Source organism: Mastomys coucha, unplaced genomic scaffold (genome assembly GCF_008632895.1).
Source record: "Mastomys coucha isolate ucsf_1 unplaced genomic scaffold, UCSF_Mcou_1 pScaffold11, whole genome shotgun sequence".
NCBI lineage: Eukaryota > Metazoa > Chordata > Mammalia > Rodentia > Muridae > Mastomys > Mastomys coucha.
This window is the reverse complement of record NW_022196893.1, coordinates 7,915,251-7,932,968: the sequence shown is the minus strand read 5'-3', so window position 1 is coordinate 7,932,968 and position 17,718 is coordinate 7,915,251. Positions and strand designations below refer to the sequence as shown.

The following is a 17,718-nucleotide window of genomic DNA, read 5'->3' as shown; positions in this document are numbered from 1 at the left end:
AGTTTCTGCCTCCAGGTCCTTATCTGCTCTTAACTGCTGAGCCATTTCTTAAGCCTACAAACTAAACTGTGCATGCATGTACATGTGTGCCTATGTCTGTCTGGGTGCTTGTATATAGTGGGTGCATGTGGATATGCATGCACATTCATGTGGAAGTCCAAGGTTGATGTCAAGAGTATTCTTTTACTGCTTGATTAAGTCAAGTGCTCTATCTTGCCTCCATGACAGACTTCTAAAAACTGTAAAGTGAAGTGAACTCTTTTTTCACCTGAGTTGATTTTGGTCCCAGCAATAGAAAGAAAAGTAGGACATTGGTTTCCCAGAGAATCTGAGAGGAGTTCCCAGCACCCATATCAAGCAGCTCACAATCACCTGTAACTCCAGCTCCTCATCTGTAACTGGCACCTTTATCTGGCTTCTGCAGGGACATACACAGATAAATGCATACATATACATCTTAAAAATAATACAAATATTTTAAAAGCATTTCACATATGTAGAAGTAATCATAGCAACTATGATAAGTTGGTTGGGAACCGTTGTATTCCCCTTTCAACTTAAAACTTTGAAATGTGAACTGAAAATTGATTAGAAAACATTCTTATATTATTTTTATTAAGAATGTTAAATGACTTCATATTTCTAATAAAACCAATGACCATAATATATTTGGTAGAATAATTGCTATAAGACATAAAGTATTACCCCAGGTTTATTCTCTTAGCATATAGACAGCTGTTTAAGTGTTGCTATCAGTCACGTTTCTCTAAACAGGAGTCCTGACCCCCTCATGGAGGATTGCACCCCTCTTATGGAAGATAGTCCCACTGTGGTTGCCTCTCGCAGTGCTTACACTGTGGGTATACCCTAGAAGCATTACCTTCTCCTGATCCCCACCGCTAGTTGATATGTTTATTCAGTTGACTGAGCCAGCTCTGGCAGAAATGGCCCTGTGGGATGATTGATGCTGTATACTTGTGTTCCACAGCCTCACTCCCATCAGGGAAGGGGTGGAGAATGGAGGTTAGAGTTTAAGAAGAGCAGTGTCACAGCCAGAGGCAAGTCCCTTGGTCCTAATCTAAACTTGAAAACTATGTCTTAAAAACTTTAGATGTTGTTTTTTATTTATTGGTTTTTGTTTTTCCTGGTTTTTCGAGAGAGGGTTTCTCTGTATAGCCCTGGCTGTCCTGGAGCTCACTCTGTAGACCAGGCTGGCCTCAAACTCAGATATCTGCCTGCCTCTGCCTCCCCAGTGCTGGGATTAAAGGCATGTACCACCACTGCCTGGCCTCATATGTTCTTTTTTGTTTGTTTGTTTTTGGTTTTTCAAGACAGGGTTTCTCTGTGTAGCCCTGGCTGTCCTAGATCTCACTCTGTAGACGAGGCTGGCCTCGAACTCAGAAATCCACCTGCCTCTGCCTCCCAAGTGCTGGGATTAAAGCACCACCACTGCCCAGCCATATGTTTCTTAATAGACCCTTTCTAAGGATTTCTGAAAGACAGTCTTTAGGCTCTGCTCATCTATTTGAATATTTGAATTTGAATTTTTGTCCGTTGCACGCCTGTCTTCATGCTAATCAATCTTGGCCTTGGAAGCAGTATGTTCTGCCAACTATGGGTACAGGCAGAGCACCAAATGATTTGGAAGAGATGATCAAATGTTAAACTCTTGGCTATCAAGATGGCTCATCAGGTAAAGAAAAGTACTTATCACCAAATCTGAGTTTGATCCCAGGGACTCATGTTGAAGGAGGATGTAGAATCAAGTTGTCCTCCTACCTCTACACTGTACCATAAAACTCACAGGCAAAGCACACATAAAATTAAGTTAATCAGTTGATTATTTTTTTAAGAATGAAAGTTATCTGATGATCCCAGCAGTTTCTTCCTGAGTGGGGGACAGTGAGAGAGCATGCCAAGAGTCCTGTGTACTTCCTTGAAATTCACTGTATGATAAAGATTCATTCACTAATTCTCCTTTCTCTTCTGTTGCTTGCTCTAGGGTAACCAGGAGCCAACAACAACTCCTGACGCAATGGTTCAGCCTTTTACTACCATCCCGTTCCCACCACCTCCACAGAATGGAATTCCCACAGAATATGGAGTGCCACACACTCAGGACTATGCCGGCCAGACCAGTGAACATAACCTGACCCTCTACGGGAGTACACAGCCTCATGGAGAACAGAGTAGCAATTCACCCAGCAACCAGAATGGATCTCTCACGGTATGAGAAGTCAGAGATGCAAGATAGAGGGATATGTAAAATTTTCACCTTCTCAGAGGACAGAAAGAAAGCCCTTTGAGTTAGTTTAGTGTTTCTGTTCATTGCCCAGCATGCATGTACTGACTGCTCTTTCCTAAGCCTTGTGGCTGGACAGTGGGGAGTTTGAACTAAACCTCGCCACTGCTGCCTGGAAGCAGCCTTCCTGCACCCTCCACTGTATGACTCTCCCAACACCTAGCCTCATCTGCACAGTCTCACAGGCTGTCTCACACAAGCTCCTCCTTGTTCCTTGGAAGGCTTGGGCCGTTTAAATGACTTGTACTTCCCTCCTGGTTTTCCTACTCAGTCGTAGGTGCTGCGATGGTTCTTTCTCCTCTTGTTCAAATTTCAGATGTTGCAGTGTTCTGGGTATTTTCTCTATATACTTATACCACCAATTCACCGTCTAAAGCCAAAGCCAGCCATCACTGCTTCCTTACTCATTTCTACCCATAATCATTAAGGAGTGTGTGCAGCAAGCATAGTAGTGTACAGCTCAGTTCTTCTCATCTTCTCCCAGGCAGAGGGAGAGCTTAGCTCTTCTGCCAGCTGTTTGGGGTTGATTCAGGTGACTAGAGATTAAATGAGAGCCTGGCCTCACAAGTTTAGGCAAGTTATTTAATGTTACTTTGCCTTGAAATTCAAGAAAATGAAGGACATAATGCCTACCTCAAAAGCTGTCAAGAACATTACAAGAGTTTCTGATGGGTGTGATGGTATAGGCTTGTATCTTTGCAACCCAGGAATTTTAGGCAGGTGGATTGCCATAATTTAAGGTCTACTGGAGCTACAAAGAGAATTCAAAGCCAGCCATGATTCGTTAGCAAGATTCTGTCTCAAACTTTAAAGTATAAAGGGGCCAGGGATAAACTCAGTGATGGAACATGTACCCTGCACCACTCAAGCTACCGCTGCCTCTTTTTTTTTTTTCCAGCATACTATTTTTATTGATTATTTGGGAATTAGGAAAATTCCCAAATTTCCTAGGAATTCCTAGCACAACTAGGAAAAAGTCCAAACTGTACTTGGTTTTCTAGTCTCCAGCTCTAGCCCATCTGTTTGACTTCATCCCTTACTACTTCATAAAGGAGAAGAAAGTGTCTCAAGCTAACTAGATACATATCTCACACATAGCTACAATCACCACATTATGAACATCTTTGGGGTTCGATTCCAAATTAAATGCTCTGTTGTCCGTATCGAGCTGTTTGTCATGTTTAGGTTCCGTTTCCCCCTTGGTATCAGAGTAGCAGAGGGCACCTTATTCAGACTTTAAGCATCTGGAAAAGATTCACTTCTAGAAACTAAAATTCCCTATTGTATCCCATGCACAGGGCCTACAAAGGCTTTCATTTTGTTTTCACAGACAATTAGACACCTCTGTGGGAAAAACGAAAAACGTTATTTCCTTGAAAACATGCCTTCTTTCCTTATGATGGCTACTTCTGTGTAGACACATAATTTTACACCCATGAGTGACGTGCAGTAGTTGGTAGTTGGTGTGAAGGAAGAGTCTGGGTCTGAGAATTAACAGGAACTCTTGTAGCGTTTGTTTTGATGAGGATTGTACAGACTGCTCTGTCAGCTATGTTCAGTTACCTTCAAATAATGAACTCACAGGCTCACTAGAACAACTGTCTCTACCAAAGGAATAGAAAGGGGGAAATGTATTTCTGAGTCTTTTTATATTCTTTTTAACTTCAAACTCTATTTGTAGAATAGTTAATGATCTTTGTAATTGCTGTTTCTTCATTTATGTTTTGTTGTTGTTTTTTGTTTGTTTGTTTTGACAGTTTTGGTCTTTTGTGTATCTTTTTGAGAAACTATTTCCTCTGAGTTGATAATTTCACTAATAACAAAATTACTACACACATACACACAAGATTTCTCTGTGTAGCCTTAGCTTGCTTCGAACTTGCTGTGTAAACCAAACTGGCCTTGAGGACTCACAGATCCACCTGCCTCTGCCTCTCAAATGCTGGGATTAAAGGTGTGCGCCACCATGCCTGGCTGTAGAAGAATCTTTTGTACAATGTATGGAAGTTTCACCTGTCAATAAAAAAGCCTTAGATCAAAGAGCTGAGGCAGAATTAGAAGGTGGATCATCAAGAAGAGGGGGATTGAATTTCTGAGATAGAGACAGGTGTGGGGAAGATTTTCCTCAAACTCTGAGAAGACAGTCGTATGAAACTGAAGACCTGGTAACCAGCCATGTGGCATGACTTAGAGTAACAGGTAATTAAGCTGTGAGCAGGCTGGGGACAGCCACGGGGGTCAGCCTATGTACTTATTCATATAGAAGAAGTCTCAGAGTCCTTATTTCAGGGTACTTATGCCCACGTGGAAAAGCTCTCATTTACACCTGGCTCTCCTTAGTTTTAATAATTTATCTCGCCAGGCGGTGGTGGCGTACACCTTTAATCCCAGTACTTGGGAGGCAGAGACAGGCAGATTTCTGAGTTCGAGGCCAGCCTGGTCTACAGAGTGAGTTCCAGGACAGCCAGGGCTATACAGAGAAACCCTGTTTCGAAAAACCAATATATATATATATATATGCATACACACACATACATACATACATACATACATATTTTGTGTGTGAGTATGTGGCTATACGTTCATGTGGAGGCACATATGAACCATACACGTGTGTATATACCGACCTGCATGTGGAGACCAGAAAGCAAACTCAGCTGTGTGTCCACAGGAACCACCTAGCTTGTTTGTTCCTTGCCTGGAGCTCACTGTGTAGGCAGGCTGGCTGACCAACAGGCTTCCCCAGAGCTGGGATTACAGGCAGTTCTGGGGATTGAATTCAGCTCCTCTCATTAGGAAGCAGGCACCTACCCAGCTGTGCTGTCTCCTAATTCCAAGGCTTACTGTCCCATTCTGACCTTCGGTGTCTTCCTCCTTCCTGTTGGGTTTGTGACTCCTCCTCCTTTACATTTTATTTTATATGTCAGGTGTCTGCCTGCATGTCTGTGCACCACATATATGCTGTGCCCTCCGAGACCAGACATGGCATCAGATACCCTGGGACTGGAGTTACAGGTGGTTGTGAGCTTCCATGTGAGTACTGGGAATCTAACCCAGGACCTCTGGAAGAGCAAATAGTACTCCACACTGAGCTATTTCTCCAGCCCATTTTTAGCTTTTCAAGTTGGAAGCTGAGGCAGTTGATTTTCAGGGTTTCTTCATTCTGTGTTTAAGCTATAAGTTTCCCTGTAAAAGTCCTTATAAGTAGAACCCAAAAAGGAGGTAGATTGTTCTATTTTTTTTTTTTTTTTTCATTTCAAGACATTCTTAAAACTTCATTAATTTCGGACTGGGCGATGGTGGTACACACCTTTAATCCCAGCACTCTAGAGGCAGAAGCAAGTTCCAGAATATCTGTATCTAGGGCTACACAGAGAAACCTGTCTGGCACATGCACTCGCTGGGGAGGAGAGGGTAGGAACTAATGGACAATTGACTCAATCTTGTTTCTTTATCTAGTGAATTTATTTGTATCACTTTAATTCTGGAATTGCTTCTATCATCATTATTCATATATATGAATTTTTCTTTAATTCCTTACTTTTATTTGTATATGCTAATTGACATCATGCTCAATCCAGCATCTGGGCCTGGGTTCATTTCGAGTTACTGCTAATGTTTTGAATCTGGGTTATTCTTTGCAGTTTCCTACTTTCTATAAGTAGTAACTTTGTCTTATTTTTTTTCTGAGAGAGTGCATGTGCACAGTATGTAGTTTTTCCACAGTAGAACCACATTGCAAGGACACTGATGCTTCTGCCTGGTAATGTTCCTGATCTCTCTCTACCCTCCCCTGCTAGAAGGCAGTTGTTGTCTGACCATTAGGAATGTGTTCAGAATTGAGCCAGTTCATTCTCAAGTGTGCCCTGGGTTTCCTTTCCATTGTTTCTATCTTCCCATCCTTTCCCCCTTCTGACCTGTGTTATTTTGCAGCCTCCCAGAAAAAGGAGAGTTTTCTAGCCTTTCTGTAGTCTCCCCACCCCCCACCACCACCCTGGAATCTCCCTTTTAGCTATCTAGCTAATCCACTCCTTATTCTAGTCAGACCACAACCTTGAGCTCAAAATGTATCCTGTTGGGTTTTTACTGATTTGCCACCTGTTGCTGCCAGCACCTGCGTGTTCTCTCTCTCCACGTTTGTAGATGAAGATGTGTTGCTTAGAGATTAAGTAGAATAGTAAAACTTAGATGTAACATTTATTCTACTAAACTTTTACCATCTGCTTATGTGTCTCATAAAACAGTCTAGCAGTTCATATGGCCAATTAAATCCAAGAGGCAGATAGGAAGCAAATTAATTAATCATAACCTAAGTTTGCATAGCACCTTCCAGTTTAAAATGCTTCTTCGAATTGTTTGATTGTGGCTTGTAAAACAGCCCAAGTGAGGAATTCTGGATCTATGCCCTTCACCACTCAGACCCAGTGAAAATTGATTGTATGCATGTTTATTAATCTTCCCAGGCTGTGAGCATCTTGTCACTCAGCCTATATAGGTATGGTTGTTACCAGAAAACCTTCCTGACTTTTCTGAAGCCTCCAAAGAAAGAGTTTTCTTTGTTCATCTCTGCATCCCATAACAACTCACAGTGTCCAACACTCAATGCTTCTTGGAGAAAAGGTACAATGAGATACAGATGTGCTCAGGAGGGAGAAGCTGAGATTCCTGGTAAAGATTCTAATCAATCTGGGCCTTGTATTTATATCAGCAGGAGAAATTTAAGCCTGAGTAGATGGTGGTATGAAGGATTAAGAAATCAGCTCTTGGTTCAAGGTTGGAAAAAAGAAATCAAAATGTCTAGACCAAAGCATGGATTTCCATTTGGACAAAGTTCAGGGGGGTTGATGAAGGCCTGTAGGAGAAAAAATCCTTTGAGCACATGTTGGTAAGAGCTTTTGGACACTTTGATAAGACTGGGGGACTTGGTTGGAGGTTTTGAGGAAGGATATGAAAAGAGTAAAATATGATCTTGCAGCCTAGGCAACAGGAGCTGGAGTGAGAGGCCACAGCCACAGTGAGTCCTGTGTACTTGCACTAGGGTCATGATGGCTGTGTAGAGAAAGTGAGTTCAAGAGTCCAGAATTGGACTGGTAAAGTAAGTAGGCAAGTTGCTAGCCATGTATTAGTCAAAGAGTGGCTTGAGTAAATTGCGTTATCTCTGAATTTCACTTTCCTTTTCTGTGAAATGAAGCTAATGCAGTCACCTGACCTGGACTACACTGAGCATAAGCTAGAAATCCATGAACACCTTAGATCTTTTCATTATGGCAGTGCCACATATTAACCCAGGACTTTGCATATGATGCCTAGGCAAGTGCTTGCCTCTGAGTTACATCCCCAGCCTGAGATTTTTGAGGCAAGGCTCACTTTGTAGCCCAAACAGGCCTTAAACTAAAGCTTCTTGTGCCTCAGCCTCCTGAGTCCTCGGACTGAGGTGTGCCACTGTGCCTGGCTGGTGTGTGAGCTGCTTATTGCTATGAGCTGTGCTGTTGGGTTGGGCTGGAAAAAAAGGACTTCTCATTCAAAGATAAGAACTGAGCACTGAGTTTGAGAGTTTTTTGTTTTTTTAAATGAATTTTTGAAATTTGGTCTGCCTTTAAGATGAGAGCTTGTTTTGATGGTCATCCGTCTCTTATGTATTGGCAAAAGCACTAGCTAGTTAGGGCCTGCCTGCTCCTGGCCTACAGAGAAGACAGGAATCCAGTTCCTACATGTGCAAATATTTCTAAAGGACAGCAAGCTTAAGTGGCCAAAGCATTTGAAGTAGTCAGGTTTTAAAATTCTATTTACTGGATTATATTTTTCTCAAAAGCCTAATGTCTGCCCTTTTTCAAAACAAAACAAAAACACTTTGAATGAGAGAGACCTTAACGGTATAATTAGCTTCTGCGGCTGATTGGTAGTAAGGTTTAGAAATACACTATTGGGGTTGGCAAGTTGGCTCAGCAGCTAAGAGCACTTGTTACCCTTGCAGAGGACCCAGGTTCAATTTCTAGTTTGTATTTGGTGGTTCACAACCACCCATAACTTCAGGTCTAGTTCAATCTCATCTGACCTCTGTGAACATCAGGCACATATAGAGTAAGAGACGGGTGGGTGGGTGGGTGGGTGGGTGGATGGATGGATGGATGGATGGATGGGTGGGTGGGTGGATGGGTGGATGGATGGATAACAAGCTTGCAGTGGGTTGGAGGAGAAAGCAGGATGGGGGCGTTTGTATGTGGTCACAGATCACTGGCAGTTCCCAAGACTTTCTTAGGGGGACCGCTGGGTTAAACAGTTTCCATGTGTTTACAGTGTAACACCTGCCATTTCACTGTGTTTGTTGGCTTTTGCCATCAGTCCAAAAGCGATAGTAGGTCAAATTGCCAGTGCCTAGCAGGGATCCAAACAGTGGTAGTAAACCATGCTGGTGGCGGTAGTTGTACCCTTCGTGTTACACATGCACAAAACAAAAGGAAACTCAAGAAGGTCGTTGGTGAAGCAGCGAGTGAGTAACTGGTCCTCTTCATATTCCCTAGGGGAGAATGAAAGGTGTCATAGCATCTGTCTTCTACTCAAAATGCTTTCTTTGCCACAAGTGAGAGCACTGTGGTGGAGCTGCAGGCTGAACTCACTGCAGGCTGAACTCACTGCTGTCTTTCCATACAAGAACCACTGGCGCCTGGCTGTGGTGGCACACGCCTTTAATCCTACCTAGTACTTGGGAGGCAGAGGCAGGTGGATTTCTGAGTTTGAGGCCAGCCTGGTCTATACAGTGAGTTCCAGGACAGCCAGGGCTATACAGAGAAACCCTTGTCTCAAAAAACAAAAAACAAAACAAAACAAAAAAACTAAGAACCACTGGTGGACAGGGCAGGCTAATACTCTCCTTTGAATATGTGGTAGCCGTTCTCTTGAGAATGAGTAGACTCGTCTTTTTAAGGAGGAAATTGATCAAAGATGCTATAAGCAACATTTAAATTTCCCTGCATATATTAGAAAATTTTGTATCCCTGTGAGCTTTATAGCTCCTAAGTGTACTCAGACAGTATGGCAGCATCCTAGTCAGTGATAGGCCAGATGTAGGACCATGGTCCTTTAAGATTATCTCAGGGCTGGGTGTGTCAGGGGCAGGCAGGTCTCTGTGTCTGAAGGAAGCCTGGTCTACATAGCAAGTTCCAGACCAGCCAGGGTTATATAATGACACCCTATCTTTAAAAAGAAAAGAGTATTATAATGGAGCCAGAAAATTTCTCTCACCCAGCGACATAGTTGCCATAGAGTCCTGCTGAAAGGCGCTATGCTATGTATTTGGACTGATCTTGGTGTGAGCACAACCCTCTGTGCTTCTGTGCTATCCTCTGAAAGCACAGCATAGCACTGTGCATTTGCTTCTAGAAAGAGAGAGAAATAAGATATAGGTGTACTGAGGGGACTACAATAAAACAGCTACATGCTGGCTCTTCCGGAGGAATTGACAAGAAAACAGTGTATTTTAAAATAACAATATTTTTATTAACTTTTGAAAATTTCATATGATTTTATACATATGTTTTGATCGCATTCAACCCTTACTCTTTCTCCATCTTCCTCCAAGATCCACTCCTCACTCTTCACTCCATCCCAATTTTGTGTCTCTAATTTGTGCTGCTCATATACTCATGAGTGTAGAAACATTCATTACAGCATGCTCAGACTTTTAAAGAAAAGCAGCTCCTCCTCACTCAGAAGCCAGCAGCTATCAGTAGCTCCTCAGATGCCCCTCCCTGCTCCATCCTAGAATGTTAACTGCTTGATCTTGCATGTGTCTTATACGGGGAACCACAGAGGGTCTGAGTTCATATCGTGCCATGCTGGCCTGTGTTGTAGTTTACAGAACAGACATCTAAGTAAGACTCTCAGCAACCCTCATAACCACCTGAAGAAGACTCTGTTGTCTTAGAAGATGACATTTTCATGTGTCTTAATTGCCCCTGAAGACATCATAGTAGGGCAGGATATGGGGATATCAATATGCTGATTCTGTGTTGGCCAAGCAATGATATGTGTTGTCTGTGTCTTAGGTTTTTTTATTTGTTTTATTATTTTATTTGTGTAAGTGTTCACCTACATTTATGTCAGTGTACCACATATATGCTTAATGCCCATGAAGGCCAGAAAACGGTGTCAGAGCCCTGGAACTGGAGTTGCAGACAATTGTGAGCCACCTTGTAGGTGCTGGGAATTGAACCCAGGTTCTCTGGAAAAACAGCCAGTACTCTTACCGCTAAGCCAGTTCTCTAGCCCTATGTCTTAGGTTTTATGAGTAAGTTTGAAATGTAATAAAAAGCTAAAAATTTTAAGTATAAGTAAAGCATTGAATAAGGATATTAATCCTAGTTTATTTTCTGTGGTAAAACACCTTGACCAAAAACAACCTGGGAAAGAGGGTATATTTCAACGTATAGTTCCAGGTTGTAGTTTATCATTGTGGGGAAGCCAAAGCAAGAATTTTAAATAGCTAGCCCACATCATCATATTCAGTTAGGAACAGAGAGAAATGAATATATACATGCTTGCTTGTGCTCAGCTCACTTTCTTCATTCTTCTACAGTTTATGACCCTGAAAGGAAATGATGCCACCCACACCTAGCTGGCTGGGTCTTCCCATGTCAATTAAGATAGCACCCCTTCCCCAGGTGACTCTAGGTTGTATCATGTTGACAATATTAACCATTGCAGATAAAAAGAAAATTTTTCTATAGCTGTACAGTGTTTGTTTTTAAAGTTAAATGTTATTACAAGAGTTTTAAAAATATACCTAGCCATGGTAACATGTGTTTTTATTCCAGTTCTCTGGAAATGGAGGCAACAGGGTCAGGAGGTCCTGGCCAGCTTCTGCTATCAGGGTCTCAACCTGTGGGTCACGACCCTTCCAGGGGTCCAATGACCAACCCTTTCACAGGGGTTACCTAAGATCATCTACATATCATATTTACATTATGATTCATAACAGTAGCAAAATTACAGTAATGAAACATCAATGAAAATAATTTTATAGTTAGGGGTCACCACAATATGAGGAACTATATTAAAGGGTCACAGCATTAGGAAGGCTGAACCACTGCTCTAAAGCCTAGGTATGTAGTGGGCTGTTGTATCTAGCTTTGATGTTTGCACAGCAGTGAAATTGCCCCACACTCTGTGTGCCTATCATTAGGGATCTCTGGCTGTACTTTGAAATGTTTCTCAATGGGATCAGTACAGATATTAGCAAATAGGGTGGTGGGGTGTTAGGTGTAATATAGTGAAATGTCCAGTGTCACTAATATTTAACTAAGTGTTGCACACACCTTTAGTCCCAGCATTCGGAGGCAGGGAGTTCCAGTACAGTCAGGGCTACACAGAGAAACCCAGTCTTGAAAAAACAAAATAAATAAATAAATACTGCCTGATCAGCAAACCAGCAATTTTCACCATTTACAAATATTGAATGTTACAAAACCATGCACAAGTGAAAAATGCACACAAATTACTTGGTCGTCCAGTCAACAGTAGCTTAAGAAAAAAGCATGAGAAGTTTATTGGCTTGGTTTAACATTGCCATCAGCCTTCCCGAGACTGCTGGTTGGATGTTTGCCTCTTAGTGTATATGAGAGAGGCCCCAGAGTCCATCACCAGCAAGAAACCACCGCTTGTCAAGATGATCAGATGTCCAAGATGATAACCCACAGTTTCCTAAGAGTACTGTTCTTAGCAGTCTATGGGTCAAAACAATGTATCAAACAGAAAAAATGCTCATGTTGTGGAGAGCACTAATATTTAACTAAGTGTTGCTTTGGAATAGTTAATTTTTCATAAAAATGTTAGGTTAACAGTAAAAACGGGTGGTCCTGGGTTGTATAAGAAAGCTGGCTGAGCAAACAATGGGAAGTAAGTCAGTAGGCAGCACCCCTGCATGGCCTGTGCATCAGCGCCTACCTCCAGGTTCCTGCCCTGCTGCTTTAAATGGTGAACTGTAATGTACGTGCCCTCAACTCTTTCACTGGGGTCACCTAAGACCATCTGCATATCAGATATTTACACTACAGTTATGAACTAGCAATGAAATAATGCTGTGGTTGGGGGTCACCACTACATGAGGAACTATGTTAAGGGAGCACAGCGTTTGGAAGGTTAAGAGCCACTATGTTGTATGGAACTGTGAGTGAAATAAGCCCTTGCCCTTCACGTTGCTTTTGGTCATGGTGTTTCATTATAGCAATAGTAACCCTAACTAAGACACTGACAGTGCAAGTTAAGCCATCATCATTTTGTGTCCTAAAATCCATTCTGATAAAACAGGATTTTCCAAACTGGATTTTAAGATAAAATGTGTACATAATAATGCATTGCAGAAATCTCAGTGCATTAGAGGTAGAAACAGTAGGTTTGTGAGTTTAAGGCTATAGCAGAACCTTGTATTACTCCCTAAAAGGGGGTGGGAGGAGATGACTAGGTAAATAGGTGATGTATGTGAGACATGCAAGGTTGGGGAAAGTGGGTTCACCTGTTAGAAAGCCAGGACCCCAAGACTGCGTTTTGCTTAGTGTCCCCAGATTTCCCACAGAGCACCAGCTGATGTCTGCCACCTCAGACCTGTTCTTAGAGGCATGCTGCTTTGTGGTTTTCAGTGTGTTCATGTGTGTATTCATAGATGCATCTAAAGTTATCACTTACCTGCATTTAAAGGTTGTGATCTTTCCAATTGGTTTTACTTTGGCATTAAACTCATCACGTTTGAGGTTGCACTTGCTATGTATGCCTAATGAGTCCAATCCTAGACTTTTAAAGGAGGCACCATAGCACACACTTACTGTATGTAAGTACACACACACAAACACACACACACACACATACACACACCCCACATTCTTAACTCAAAATTGGATTTGAATAACATGAGTTTTGAAATATGATATAAAAGTTAAAGCAGTTTGTTTTTTTCTGCAGATTGTGAATCTACCCAAATACAAACTGTTGATAACTACCTAATTTCATCCAGGGTAGTGGCAACTACTTGGGAGGCTGAGGCAGGAGAACTACATGATCCCAGGAGTTCAAGATTAGCCTGGGAAAACCCCTCTAAAGAACAAGCAGTTCACATGGTAGCTCCTGGGTGCTGCCTCTCCAGCAAATTGAAAACCCCCTCTTGGGTCTGTAATGAATTATGTACTTCCAGAACCAGTTCCTTTCCATTGTGCTGCTGACAGTGGCTATAAGACCAATAGAAAGGACCCTATGGAACCTTGACCCCTCTGCCCACTGAAAACGTAGTGCAAGAACTACATAGTGTGTTCTTCATAAAGCCATGAGATCTTCCAAGGGAATGCTACAGGCATCCTGAAAGGGCTTCAGATTGTCCCTCCTCTCCTTATACCCCCTGGTCCCCTCCCCTCTCCTCTTACATGATTTTACTGAAAAACAGAAGTTCCTACAGGAACTGTATGTTATCCTGTAGTACCAGTGACTGAAGCTCTGTAAAAGTACCTTTGATTCACCGGTTGTAATTGTCATCTTGAAGGCTTCCTGTCTCTGTCTGCTCTCTGAGACCTAGTCCTGGAAGCTTCTAGACTCCAGACAATCTTATCTAGGCCTAGAATATTTTCAGCCTCTGAGATTTACTGATGAATAAGCTCTTCCCTTCCTAGCTTGTTCTGATCTCTGACTGGCTGATCAACTCTGCTCTTCTGGCCCAAAAGGCCTGTCCACACTAACTGATTCAGTCTGGCTTGTCTGGGCTTCTCCTGAATTGCTCTGCTTCACCTCATACTAACTCTAGAGGTCTGCTTTGGCTCTTCATTCTCTGGCTCGTTCTCTTATTAGTCTTTTGCCCCTCAGACTCTTTATCAGGAAAATGAGAATTGAAATAGTACCTACTATGTAGGGTTATTGAAACTTTACATTAAAATACTTAGCATCTGACAGCTCATAAACTTATGTGAAGTCTAACATCTAGTATGCATTCAAGAAATAATTATCCTGTAGGAACTTTCTGTTTTTCAGTAAAATTATGTAAGAGGAGAGGGGGAGGGGGACCATGTGCTATAAGGAGAGGAGAGACAATGTGAAGCCCTTTCAGGATACAGGAGCCCTCTGCCTGAAGGTCAGTGTTGAGATCACTGATGAGATGGACAAGTGCAGCCCCACACACAGCACACATACACACTGTTCACACAGTAAGTAAAATAATCATTGGAATCATTGCAGCACATATATTTATGGGCTCATTACTTGTTTTATAAAGAACACCTACAATCATAAGCAAAAGCCAACATCCCAATTGAAAATGGATAAAGGATTTGTATAGGTATCTCACAGAAAATTACCTATGTCCCAAAAATGTATGAAAAGCTTCACTGTGAAGCTATCATTTCCTGCCAAAATAGCTCCAACCACTGTACTACATGGACCTACAGCACATGCCCAGCAGGACCAAGTTCAGCACGGTAGAGCTACTTTGATTGGGTGGCATTACTAAGGCTGAATGTGCACATGTCATTGACCTAACTGGCCCATTCCTGGATGTGCAACCAGTACCAAAAGACAGGATGAGATGCTCACAGGAACATTACTGTTAGCAGGCAGCAATTCAGATAAATTCTGTTTATTTATGCAGTGGAGTACCTTAAGGAAGGGAAGGCAGGTATGCAAACTAGCACAGTGATGACTTTGGCAAGGACTGAGGGGTGGAGTGGGCCCTGCTTCTTACCTGATTTCATAGCTTTGTGAGTATATTTTCTGATTAAGATCCCCAAAGCCCTGTGCTTATGATTTCAGTGTCTTGAGTGTCTCCCTTCATGACTGTAAGTACGCCTGGCACTGCAGAGGCCAGAAGAGAGCATCAGAATCCCTGGAATTGGAGTTACAGAGGGTTGAGAGCCACCATGTGGGTGCTGGGAGCCAAACTTAGATCCTCTGCCAGAGCAACAAGTTCTCTTAGCAACTGAGCCATCTCTCCAGCCCCTGATTTGTGTATTTTTACTGATGTTAAATATTTATTTGTTTATTTGGTTGCTTCTTTGGTTGGTTGGTTGGTTGGTTGGTTGGTTGGTTGGTTGGTTGGTTGCTTGCTTGCTTGCTTGCTTGCTTGCTTGCTTGCTTGCTTGGTGTTTTTGAATCAGGGTCTCATTCTCTAGACCAGGCAGACCTCAAACTCAGAGATCCAACTGCCTCTACTTTGTAAGTGTTGGGATTAAAAGCCTACACCACCACCACCACCACCACCACAGCCTTCCCAGCAAACCTCCATTTTTAAATTACCTTAGAAGACTTAAAACTTCTGGAGATGGCTGTCACGTTTTTTCTAGAGTTAAGAGTAAGTGTTCATTGCAGACTGCAGAATCAGCCACTGTAGCTTATAACCTTCTAAAGTTTTGTCTTTAAGACAGAAAAGAGCCCTCAAGAACAATAGTTGAGAGCCTCCATCAGCAGCCCCTGAAGTAAACATTGCTCCCTGATTACCCTGCCAGTGTGCGTGCACTATGACAGATTACATGGAGGGCACATGTAAGTCATATGCAAAGCTGGCTTAGACCTTGTAGAACCAATCTTTTAATTTCGTGTGACACATTGGCTTTCTGAAGATTAAATCTGGTGTGTTTAATGTTTGAAGAGGTTTATATGACCTAGCTGTGAGCCTGAAGAGGCAACTGGAAAGATGCTTGAACACACTTTAGTTACAGTTGATGCATCTTGGTGTGCTGTATGCTGGTGCCCATGGTGCTGTTTCCTCTCTTCATGGAGTTTGTTTTTAGTCTGCTTTGTACTCCCATTGGCAGCTGAAAACCTTATACTTTTGCAAAGCATTGCTCTATAGCCCATTCTTTTTTGCTATTTTTTACATTATATAAGCCATTACACATTTAAGGCACCTGCAAGGCATATATGAAATGAAGTATAAAGCTGTCATCTTTAGATCAATACTTAAAAAGCAAATGTTCATTCTAAGTTAATTCTTGATTGCCCTTTATATAAGTCATTGACTTCATTTCAAGGTAGCTGCTAACATCTGAACCCAAAAAGCACCTTTGATTCAGGGTCTTCAGCCTAAACACAAGCCAAGAGCCTTCCCATGTACCTAGAAGAATCACTACACTCAGCCTGTCTCCAGTCAGATAACAAGAGCAGCTGATCAGTCCTTAAGAGCTTGCTGTCACTCAGATTGTCAGAGTGGGCATGCACTGTATGTGGAATGATAAAAATATTTTTAAAAAGGCTAAATTACCAGATGAGGACTACAAGGAATTTGTCTATAAAATGTAAATGCCTATCAAGTAGTGTTTAGCAACTTAGAGAACTTCGTATGGGAAAAGCTAGATCAGATGTGTATCTGGTATGTTTCGTTAAAACTGTTCACTCCCTGAGGCAGGCGAGATGGTTCAGACCCAACCTTGTGCATATGCTCAGAAAGACACAGTAAGATTAAAGAAAAGGATGTTCGTGCTCTGTGTCACCATGGAAACAAACAGACCAGTGTGTTTTCTAATAGTCAGGGTCCCATAAAGCCTTAAAGTGGAAGCATGAAGGTCCCTAATACTAGAGTCATCTGGAATTGAATCAGAGAGAGATGAAAATAAAGATGAATTCAGAATAACAAGCCACCTCAATTTTTAGGCAAATAGACTGTCATCAGTATGTTTTCCTACATTAATAAGTAATATCGTTGCAGTACTTTTGACAGCAGCATAATAAACTTTAAAACCAATAAGGAGAGTAGGATAGGGTGTTAAAGTTCTGCCTTACTGGTTTCCTTGAGAGTCTGAGGTGATAAAGCTAAAGTCAGTGACCTCTACAACCAAGCACAAAGGATGTTTTGTTTTCAAAACAGAGAAGTCTCAAAATAGAAGGCTCTCCTCAGAGCCTGAGACAAGAAGAGCTATTTTTACATCTCCATGCAGGCTTCAGCAAACCAGAGGGCCACTGCCTTTGCCCATTTTGCTCATGTACTAAAAAGAATCAGAAGACCCAGATTTTGTTTGTAGCCTAGAAGCATTTTTGAACCTCAGTGACACCTCAGGCCTTTCCTCCTTTAAAGGACAGTTACCAGTGCTTGTTTGCAGGTCTCCTGCTTGGCAGTTACTGCGGAAGAGCAGAAATACACTCACATCAATTTAGGAGATCATTGCAGGTGTTCATTGTTCCTTGTGTTTACTTATTTCTTTAGCAGACAGAAGGTGGAGCACAGACAGACGGACAACAGTCACAGACACAAAGTAGTGAAAATTCAGAGAGTAAATCCACGCCCAAGCGACTACATGTCTCTAATATTCCCTTCCGCTTCCGAGACCCTGACCTCCGGCAGATGTTTGGGGTAAGTCTCTGATATCTTTTTATGGATTTAATTAAAACAAGTTAATCCACCAGAGGTATCACAACTCATTAGGACCTCAGTAAAACTGTAAGGAAGTTAAGAG

At 42.1% G+C, this 17,718-nt stretch overlaps 1 protein-coding gene across 32 annotated transcripts in view; it reads left to right on the top strand.

The window, feature by feature from the left end:
• Positions 1-17,718, top strand: part of Rbfox2 (RNA binding fox-1 homolog 2) — a 234,156-nt gene that overhangs the window by 178,034 nt on the left and 38,404 nt on the right. For 22 of the 32 annotated variants that reach the window (XM_031348165.1, XM_031348147.1, XM_031348186.1 and 19 more), the window contains 2 exons: positions 2,003-2,227; positions 17,469-17,615. In XM_031348165.1, the coding sequence (XP_031204025.1) occupies positions 2,003-2,227; positions 17,469-17,615 (372 nt within the window). The remainder of the gene's footprint in view (positions 1-2,002; positions 2,228-17,468; positions 17,616-17,718) is intronic. The other 10 variants (XM_031348195.1, XM_031348177.1, XM_031348283.1 and 7 more) reach the window with 1 other exon arrangement.